We start from the raw sequence: 10,853 nt of genomic DNA, 5'->3' as shown, positions 1-10,853 counted from the left end.
GTTCGACTCCCCCTCGGGACATTTACATTTAACATCAAACACAACGCAGACCCGGTATGATCCGTCACACCTGGGGGCACAAGAATAACACGTCTTACTTAGGCCTTTAAATTCCCAAAGGAACATAGGCCATCGACGAAGCTCCTCCATCCTCTCTGGTATTGTGCCCTCCGCTCGAGATCTTGCCAGGACAGCTCTTTTCTTCATCTCATGTTCTGTGGTTCTTCTCCAGGTGGTTCTCGGTCTGCCTCTCTTCTCTAACACAAGTCTACTTAGGCTAATTCATATTCTACCAAACAAGTCCATAGCTAGCTAGGTAAACGACGACCTACCAATAAAATACGACGCATCAAAGGGGTAAAGGATTTATTTATATACAAAACTGTTTACAGCAAGATCTCTGAATTAACATTGACCGAATGTGGGTAATATTGGTGTTCAGGTGCACAACACCACCAGTCTCCCCATGGGATCAAGTCAACAGAAGGAGGAATAAGGAGAAAATTAAATTAAAATAAAAACTAATAAAAAAAGAAAAAAACCTTAAAGCACCTGGAGTCATGAAAGGAAGCAGACTGCGACGGGGATGAAGAACGGTAAGGCACAAGACACAGCATCACCACATCAACTACTCACCTAGAGAAGCACTTGATGGAAGAAAGAAATCATAATCTAAACACTAGGGGGGGGGGGGGGGGGGTAGAACAAGAGAATAAAAACCATAGGCTTTCTATCATTCCTTTGTTTGTAAGGCTACGTCGGCTTAGAAAGACAGGTCGTCCAGGGCCTAATGTGGATGCTAACGTTCACCGGGTGTGTGAAGGGATGCAACTATATAAATTAATTAAACGGGTCGCAAGCTATTCTGGCTCTGCGTTCTCAAGTCTGAATCAATCATGGAATCGAAATTAGAAGTTCAAAAGAAAAGGAAAAGTGGCCTCCATGATCTGTTTTGACAGTCTCCAGCAGCGTTAAAAATTTCATACAAGGAAAACGAAACTGCAACTCGATATTCTTAATAATTATGTACTTATACACACATATTCTCTATTCAATAGTGATGGGAAAAGAAAATGTTATCTTTCAAAATATAATCAATACAATTGATATCCTATTTCTATGAGATTAAAAGGCCACAACTTGTAAATATCAACGATCCATTCCACTCTAAATTTCTTTCGGTGGGACCGTTCGTCGGGTAACAACATGGCTTCATTGGGACGAATAAGATGACAAACTGTAGAAGGGGAAGGGAGAAAGGACCAATCTGCCTGGTACAAGAGTTTTTAAATCAAAATCACCATGGAAAATATTAATTGATTTCTGTTGACTGTTTATAGTGTGAAAAGTACCTAAAGCTTGAGTCTTGGAAATTACAGTAAAAAAATTTAAATAAAAAAGAAATGTGGAAAATTACAATGTCTTGTGTGAAAGAAAACCCATTCCAAGATACACACTCAGAAATTGATCAGTTGTGAGAAATAGTGACTTTCCAACACCACATTTAAAGCAATGTGAAGTGCAGCTCTCCCATCGCTGTCAGAAGATTGGCTGAGTGACTTTTAAGTCCTTAAAAAGTTTCAGGCGTATTGTTTTTTTAGGCATCGTGGATTGATCAGCCCTCACTGCTAATAACGTGAAGCTCGTCGTCAAAGTTACGGGTCATAACCCAATCGCGTCTTTAAACTCCGGGACTAGTTAACTGTCATTATCCGGACACATGAATTAATCCATTTTATTATAATAATTTGGGGCTAACATATTTGGACATCTTAACCCCCCCCATACATTTGGTTGAAGTCAAAAAAATTGATTATACCCAGTCCTAGACTACATCTCACATTTAAAGGAAATTCTTCACTGAAGATGCTTTTCTTTGTCCAAGACTGAGATGAACCTCAGTCATAGAAAGTTCTCCCTAGGGTTAGATTTACTGGGCTAGTTGATCAGCTGTCCGAGCAGCCGCCTGTGTAAAACAATGCTGTATTACAATAGTGAAGCACGTTGCCTCTACAGCTCCATGTTGCCGGGGAAGAGTTGGCAGGATTGACAGGTCGGTGATGTTGTACCTCCTGTCTTCAGCAAATTAGTTTTTACTGCTGTCCTGGTGAGACGTCTTTTTTCATTTTCTTTTCCTTTTCTTTCTTTTTTTTTTTACATCACAGCGCACTTCTTCTCCTCCGAGGGTACGTTCCCGTCGGCTTTCTCCATCTCCAAAATGATCCGCTTGAAGACCTCCACCGCGGTCTGGATTTCAAGAGAAATACCAACAGAATTAGTCAGCCCGTCATGGAACGTGTGAATACAGTGTGTGGAGTGTGTCTGAGCTGGTCTGCAAATAGATGGTGATTATTACTTCATTCTCCTTGGCTGAGGACTCCATGAATGCAGCGCCCCAGGAATCTGCCAGTTTCTTCCCCTCCTCTGGCTTGATCACCCTGAGGAAGAAAGATAATACACACAATAATAGTAAGAAGAAGAATACAAACAAAGCTTACATTACACCCGTTAACTCATGGCTATTTTCAAATGCAGGTGACATTTGATGTTGAAACCATTTTTATAAGAATATTATTATCTCTCTAAGTATTACATTATCTTGCTCATATTCAGAGTTAATTATATTGTTTACACCGCTTATTTTTTACCTTTACTATAATTGTATTGCCTATAGTCTTCTATTATCCTGCCCATAACCCCCCCCGCCATGATGCCTGGATTTCCATGGGGATCAATAAAGGAATATCTTGATCCATGATTACCTTTCCATGTGGAGATCCTTTTTGTTCCCAACGAGAACAGTAGGCACCCTAGAAGAAAAACATCCTGATTGAAAAGTATCCCTTGAAGACAAAGACATAAAGCACCACTTTGGTACCATAACGTTTCAATGATCAAAGTACAACTTACTGGATTTTTCCAACCATATCTAGCAGCTTGTCATGTAGAACCTGCACAACTTCAAAACTGCAGTGAGAAAGAGAGAGATATTTCAAAGTGACATTGTACATAATGTAGATTAGCTGAACCGTAATTAATTTAGCAATATCAGGTTTCCCACTTATCTAGCCTTTATTCTGGCAAGTTGGTCAACGATGAGTCTCAAAATAATATGACTCAAAAAGTAGGGCTGGGAGGTACACAGAAAATGAAGGTATTTTTCATTCATGGATCCATGCAAAAGTATGAATTTTTACTATACCGTCATCCATGATATTTACATATTGTGAAATATATATATATACACACACACACACAGTATACTTTCATGTTAATCAAAAGAAAAGTCCTTGGGGTAGTATTAAAAAAGAATTTAAGGGAAAGAAAATAGAATATACAGCACCATGACAATAGTATTACAAGATAATCACAGTAAAGATCAGTCATGTCACATTGTAATTTGTACTGGAAAATGAAATATGGCCAAATTCCGCTATACAATCAAAACAAAGAACATTGTGATAGGATGTTTTGTAATAAAAGAAAACGGCAGAGGAAGACCCGAGGATGAGATGCAATGTGTTTCTGTTCCCAAGTTCATTCTTTGAAGATGTACAGCGTTTGCTAAACCGTTCAGTTACTTACAGGTGTAGTTACTTCATTAAAACCCTTATTATGAAGCACCCAGGAAGCTCCTTTTTCGGTATACATTTGGCCTGCCTAGCTTCCAATATTCCATTATTTATTTGCCACATTTCTGAATCCTATATATATATATGAATGATACTTTGGCCATATCATGCAGCACCACTCACCTTTTCATGGAGGTTACAGCATACACCAGGACGTACCCATGGAGGTCCATTGAGTGGGACTGAGGGAAAATTGAGTACTCGTCCTACAGAGACAAATGGCGGCCATTAAAAGTCTCAAAAGACAGGGCTGTTCCCATACATTTACATTCCCATACATTTAGTCATTTAGCATGATGCATATCTATCATACATCGATATGCATCAAACAAGGTCAAAAGTACAACACACAAATTCTGAGAAACTGGGGCATTCAGTTCACGTGGCCAACTCCATAACCTGTCAAACAAGTCATGTACGTTTGACGTATAAAATACACTGATTAAATGCCAAAAGTGTTGGTAATAATAATCAAAGAGTGAGGGTCCTGATATTCATGACATCCACCATTAGGATACAAATTCTAAATACACACAAATAATTGCCATAATTGTATGAATTACTTATCGTGATAGTCATGTGAATGAGTCACTGAAAGCAGGGCTTTGTCACCGTCACATTTTCTATATACAGGTAACATTACAAAGTCAAGGGTTCTCTCCCTCTCTCTCATTTCTAGCTTTAGGAGAGTGTGGTACAGTGGTCTAAAGCTTCAAACATGCCTTTCAGTGCAGAAGGATGAATGATGCCATGTTCCACCACTTTTATAATTCTACCACTGTGTGTTAATTGCAAATGGCCAAGGAATGAGGTTGATGTGCTCTGAGATTTTCCGAGCTACTGTAGGAGTCAGAATGGCGCGGCTCAAAGTGGACTTGTACCGTCAGGAAAGTGTGCATTTCAATAGTTACAATTCTGAAGTGTCCTGGGGCACAGGGACATAATGATAAATGTTCCGACAATGGGTGGCATTCCCCTTTATTTATGATATTGGCAAAACAGATAAACGTACCTGCCCAGCTGTGTCAACCAGCTGAAGATTGAAGTCTTGGCCATTGACCGAGACCATTTTGTTGAAGGCTGAGGGGGATATTAACTTAAGTTATGCAAAATATATATATATAGTATTTCACAATATAGATAGTGTGAATGTCTCAGTACTGCAAAAAAAACATCAAATTGACACTCACTGTTTTCAATTGTGGGATCATAGGAATCTACAAACTGTCCTTCCACGAATTGTATCGTAAGAGATGACTTCCCTGTGTAAGGCAAAGTGCAAACACACAAAGAATGACCAATATTAACTCCCAACTGTGTAAAGCAACTCCTCTCCGATTGATTGGCCCAATAATTATTTACATATTAATGCAAGCAACACGAATTCATACACATGTAACAATAGCGTATACGGATCTGTTAGCCACCGAAACTCAATAGGGGGTATGCACACGGAATACTCAATGTTTCTTTAAGTGGCTATTTACATTTGAGCAATATTTCAGGGAACATCTCCCGAGTTCACCGCCGGTTGAGAAGAGTTACACAATATATCATAGTAGTGGCATGCGGATCATGGAGCTAACGTTAGCTTAGTGCCATGCTATTATTGACCAATAACGCGGCCAGCTACCGACCATTTGGTACATTTAAATTACACAACAAACAACATCGACAACACTTTGCAGGCGTTAGAGATGCCATGCTGTTCCATTGATGAGGAAAACAGAAGACTTGAGCGTTAGCCTGCTATCGCAGCCAGCTACGTTAGCTTACATGAGCTAATAGAGAGCTATTGTGTGAAACACTTACCTACAGACCTGTAACCTATCACAGCGATCTTTCTGTATTTTGGTTGAGGCATTGTGTTGAAAACGCTATTAAATAACGGCTTGAAATGTCTGTACGCTTTCTACCTTTAATATCAAAACAAAAACTTTATCGCCACATTCGTCTCACGTCACGTGACAACAACAAACTTTTTCAGAGCTGCCGCTCGAGCAACGCCGGGCCTTGAGTTGAACTTCAGAACTCAAGTAGCGCAACAATCATATGTACTTCGCTCGATACTTGGTATATAACTGCCTCTAATATACTTATCGATGTCGATCATCAGTTTCAAATTGTGAAAGAGCTGTTCGCGCTTGTATTACAAGACGAAAAAGGCTTGATTCACCGCAGTTGCGCTTCGCAAGTCACACTGTCGGAAAGTGACATTGAGCACACCGTCGTAAAGTTCGACGATACGACAGACTGACATGCAGTGGACGTGCACGTCCCTATTTTGTACAGTAGGGGTCACTCGTGACCCATTCTCGTTTCAAAACCAACACTTTGATTGATTGATTGAACATTTTATTAACAGATTGCAGGATAGGTACAGTACAGTACAGCTCAATACATACAATTGTTAAGGGGATGCAGACCAGAGAAAGACTTTCGTCTTGTTTACATCAGGGTCCCCCATTTTCAATTCATCATAACATATATGACACACACGACATAAAGATAGACAGTACTGCTACATCTATACATTTATGACATACCAGATTTGCAAATACAGTACTGTTTGTGATACAAAAAGAGTCCAGAAAAGAGAGTATATACATTTGACGTAGAAACTGTACATTGGAGGAGGTTGGGTAGGTGGGGTGGGGTTGGGTGGGGTGGGGGAACTGTACATTGGAGGTGGTTGGGGGGGGGGGGGGGGGGGACGACACACACTGTACATTGGAATATTGACAAAGCCATACTTGGTAATTTACTGTACATTGGAGGGGGTTGGGTTAGGTCATTTGCAGGGGCCAGTTTCAAATTGCAGTCTCCCGTAGGTGTTCTTTGAGAGTGTTTTTGAAAGTGGGTAGTGATTCACATTCCTTTACAGCTTTGGGTAGGGCGTTCCACATTGATGTGGCATAATTGCGAAACGTGTTTAGTCCCCTGTTTGAGCCGAATCTGGGTTTAACATGATTTGTGGAGCTCCCTCTGGTGTTGTGATCGTGGTATTCACTGACCTTTGGGAAGTATTTTGACATGTACATGGGTACCTTGGTCGTGTAGTGTATCTTGTAGACCAGGCCCATTGCAAGTTGCTGTACTCTGTTGTCTACTCTCTAAGCCATCCTAGGTTGTCAAAGTGGGCAGGGGTGGGCAGGGGTGGGTTCTAGGAGTCAGGTCAAGCAGTAGTCTGACCAGTTTGTTTTGAGATGTTTGTAATTTTGTTTTTAGTGCCTTTGAGGTGCAAGCATAGTCGTAGTACCCTTGAATGAGTGCTCCTGCCGTCTTACAAGATACAAGATACAAGAGTTTTATTTGTCACAGCATACAGGTATACAGTGAAATGCGGGGGGTCTCGCCTGCAACGATGTGCAATAGTACAAGTAATAATAATAAGAGTCCAACCAATAGAGCGACATAGTGCAATATGCAAAGTCTTCAGGGTATTCTTGTTTACCAGAGAGGAGATCCGGTACAAGAATCGAGTTCGTTTGTGGACTTTTTTTTATTACATTGGATGCCATTTTGTCACAGGAAAGATTAGCCTCTAGGATGGAATCCAGGTAGGTAATTTCATCTTTCCTTGTGACAATATTGTCACCCACTGTAACTGAGAAGCCGTCGGTCTTGCTGAGTTTGTTATTTGAACAGAAGAGAATGGACTCAGTACTTTACTTATTGTAAAAGGCGGGGTGAATGTGTTATATACCTGTATACCTGTATGTCATGTATGTCATAAATGTCATGATATCTGTATGTTGTGTATGTCATAAATGTCATTATGAATTGAAAATGGGGGACCCTGATGTAAACAAGACGAAAGTCTTTCTCTGGTCTGCATCCCCTTAACAATTGTGTGTATTGAACCGTACTGTGCACAATCTGTTAATAAAGTTTTCAATCAATCAATTATACAGTAGGCTATATAATTATTAGTTATGATTATAAATTATAATGTATTGCTTTATTCATAGCCGAATAATATTAAAATGATAAGATAATGATGAGTGAGGCACCAGTATATTAGGCCTTAGGCACAGGTCCTTTACATTTCTCTAGTGTAGGCTAAGTGATCATTCAGAAACCAGAAGGAATTCAGAGACCCTCGATTTATTTACAGACAATAAAGTTTATTTACAAAAGAGAAAGGACAAAAAGGGTATAAAATAAGACTAATAAACTACTAAGAACACAATAATGCGACGTGGGGATAAGTTCACCAGTCGTTAGTCTTCTGACTAGTAGACAGGGAACAACAAAATAATGTTAAATGAAAACTTTACAGCTTAGAGACATAATTAAGCACACATAAGACCTGAGAGAATATAGGGACCTAGATATAGATGGGTTTCTTGTTTGTAAACACATGGGCTAGATCCACAAAGAATGGATTGCACGGTGCTAGTTGCACCCTTACTTACAATTCATTATGAATTGAAAATGGGGGATCCTGATGTAAACAAGACGAACGTCTTTCTCTGGTCTGCATCCCCTTAACGATTGTGTGTATTGAGCCGTACTGTATTGTACCCATTCTGCAATCTGTTAATAAAATTTCCATTCAATCAATCACCGTGCAGATTGATTGATTGAATGAAAATTTTATTAACAGATTGCAGAATGGGTAACATTTTTATTTTTTAATTTACATACATACATAGTAGATACATATAGTACACATTTAAGTGCACACATATAGTACACATTACAGTACACATTACATTATAGTATACCTGCAGTATATAATAGTATATATAATAGTATATAGTACATAATAGTGTATACAGCACATATATAATGTGATGTGAGATATATAGTACATGATATATACAATACAATATAGTACCATAATATAATAGTACCCACTGCAAATATAGTTCAATATAATATACAAATGAATTATAATATGATTATATAATGTGATATGATATAGCGCACAATACAGTATCATACTTTTTTTTTTTTTTTTTTTAATATGCCGTTAAAGCTCTTCTTCCCTTCTGTACCTATCAAAAATAGATTTTTTTAGTCTAGATTTGAATTGATTTATGTTTTCACAATATTTTAATTCATCCTGTTTCCTCTCTGAATGCACAGTTTCCTCTCTGTGCGTTGAGTAGAAAGCTATCTGGCTACATGTTAGCCTAGCTTAGCACAATGAATGGAAGCGGACATGACCGGTTAGCCTTCGGGAGAGGTGTTAGTTGGACAATGCCTAGGCTAACCGATCATGTCCGCTTCCATTCATTGTGCTAAGCTCGGCTAACATGCAGCCAGATAGCTTTCTACTGAACGCACAGAGAGGAAGGAGAGGACGGTAAGCTAATTTCCCAAAATGTTGGCGTGTTCCTTTAAGATAGTTTTCTTTTTTTTTAAACTTACGTTTTTATTTTAATTTTTTCAACAACATACATAGACAATACATTTCCACATACAAAATTATAACGACTCATCAATAAAAAATTAAATTAAAACAGAAAATGAGAAAAGAAAAGTGTGGCATGGGTCCTTCGGTCCATTCTATATTTGCATCCTTTATTTACATTTTCCATAATTTCCTTGTATCCTTTTCAATCCCCTGTGATGTTGTTCCTTCCCCTCCTATATTCTTCCCACTTTTCCCATTTCAATTCAAACTTTTCTTCTTGCAGCCTCAGCAGATGTGTTATTCGGCACTTCTACCCTGTACCACAGCTTAGTTAAAGCTTTTTTGGTTGCCACTATCAATATCTTAATCAAGTATTTGTCTTCCCCTTGAATTCCTTCCTGTGATAGGTTCCCCAGATACAACACTTGGCCTTCCTGGGGTATTTCGTATCCTATTATTTCATTTATTATCCCTCCTATCTCTTCCCAGTAGTGCCTTATTTTCTGACATCTCCAGAATATGTGTGCGTGGTTCGCTATTTCTTGTCCACACTCCCTCCAACATGGTTTCTTTGTTGTTGTGTAATTGCCCTGTATTTCTGGTGTTATAAAGTATCTAATTATGTTTTTCCACCCAAACTCCCTCCATATCCTTGATCCTGTGGTTGATTGTTGTGTCTTACATGTGTTATACCATTCCTCCTCTGTTATCTCTATTTCTAACTCTTTCTCCCACATTTCTTTTATATACAATGTTATATTTCCCTTACTGTCCATTATTGCCTGATATAGTGCTGATATCACCCTTCCCTTCCTTAATTCGTATGATTTTACCATTATCTTAATTACCCCATTCTGTTCTTTGTCTCTGTCTTGCTTTATTTCCTTGTTATAGTAGTCTCTAATCTGTAAATATCTAAAGTGGTCCCTATTCTCTAGTCCGAATCTTTCTTTAAATTTTTGTAGAGTCTGCATCTCCCCTCCTTCTATCATTGTACATATTGCTGTTATCCCCCCCCCCCGTTCCCATCTTTTTAACCCATGGTCTTCTATCCCTGGTTTGAATTTGTTGTTGTGTGTTATCCATCTCAGTATCTTGGATTCTTTTTCTAGCTTGTATTTCTTTACTATAGTGTTCCATATGTTTTTTCCTTTTTTTGTATTTTATTTTTTTATTATTTTTTAAACAAACACATAAACAAACATGACAACACACGATAAGATATACAAGCATTAGTTGACAGTGCACATCCAATGAAATCACATTTTAGTTAATTGTCTTATACAGGATATACCCTTAATACATGTTATCTAAAAACCTACACACATATGCTCTAGCTCGTACCCCCCCCTCCCGGACCCCCCTTTGGATAATCCATCCATTTTCCCTCGCTCCTAACCAGACATTACCATTATATGCTAGCTTTTATTTTCTCCACCACTTCTAACCACAATGTCATTTTGGATTCATTGAGTGTTCCATATGTTTATAGTGAATTTGGTAATTGGGTCTAGTAGTTGTTCCTGTCTTCTGAACAGCTCCCTATCTCCTATCAGTGCCTGCACTTTGAATCCCTCTCTTTTGGTTTCTATATCTTTCCATTTGGCTTCATAATTCACATTGCACCAGCATGCTACTGTTCTAAGCTGTGCTGCATAGTAATAGCTTTCTAAACTGGGTACTGCCATTCCTCCCTTTTCCTTTGGTAGTTGTAGAGTCACATATCTGATCCTTGGCCTTCCCCCCCCCCCCCCCCCCAAATTAATCTTGATATCTGTCTGTCCCATTCCCTGAATTGTTTTTGTGGTATTAATATAGGTAGAGACTGAAAAAGGTATAGTAACCTTGGTAATATG

The 10,853-nt window shown here is 38.8% G+C and overlaps 1 protein-coding gene across 1 annotated transcript; it reads right to left on the bottom strand.

Annotated features, from left to right (window-relative positions):
* Positions 1-351: 351 nt before the first annotated feature.
* rhebl1 (Ras homolog, mTORC1 binding like 1) lies at positions 352-5,848 on the bottom strand. The gene is made up of 8 exons (XM_084317575.1): positions 5,445-5,848; positions 4,823-4,894; positions 4,645-4,712; positions 3,756-3,838; positions 2,911-2,967; positions 2,763-2,810; positions 2,357-2,438; positions 352-2,247 (listed from the first exon to the last, which is right to left on the bottom strand). The coding sequence occupies exons 1-8, from the start codon at positions 5,494-5,496 to the stop codon at positions 2,155-2,157; spliced, it is 555 nt and encodes a 184-aa protein (XP_084173701.1). The 5' UTR covers positions 5,497-5,848; the 3' UTR covers positions 352-2,154.
* Between the last annotated feature and the right edge of the window lie 5,005 nt (positions 5,849-10,853).

Source organism: Notolepis coatsorum (assembly GCF_963971535.1).
Source record: "Notolepis coatsorum genome assembly, chromosome: 6".
Classification (NCBI taxonomy): Eukaryota; Metazoa; Chordata; class Actinopteri; order Aulopiformes; family Paralepididae; genus Notolepis; species Notolepis coatsorum.
The sequence above is the reverse complement of the archived record's forward strand: the minus strand, read 5'-3'. Positions and strand labels throughout refer to the sequence as shown.

Bases quoted from the DNA above. Each gene is read 5' to 3' on its own strand.
- rhebl1 (XM_084317575.1), bottom strand. From the start codon at position 5,496: ATGCCTCAACCAAAATACAGAAAGATCGCTGTGATAGGTTACAGGTCT. The intron at 4,895-5,444 runs GTAAGTGTTTCA...TGCCTTACACAG, and splicing joins GATAGGTTACAGGTCTGTAG to GGAAGTCATCTCTTACGATA. The intron at 4,713-4,822 runs GTGAGTGTCAAT...TATCCCCCTCAG, and splicing joins TGATCCCACAATTGAAAACA to CCTTCAACAAAATGGTCTCG.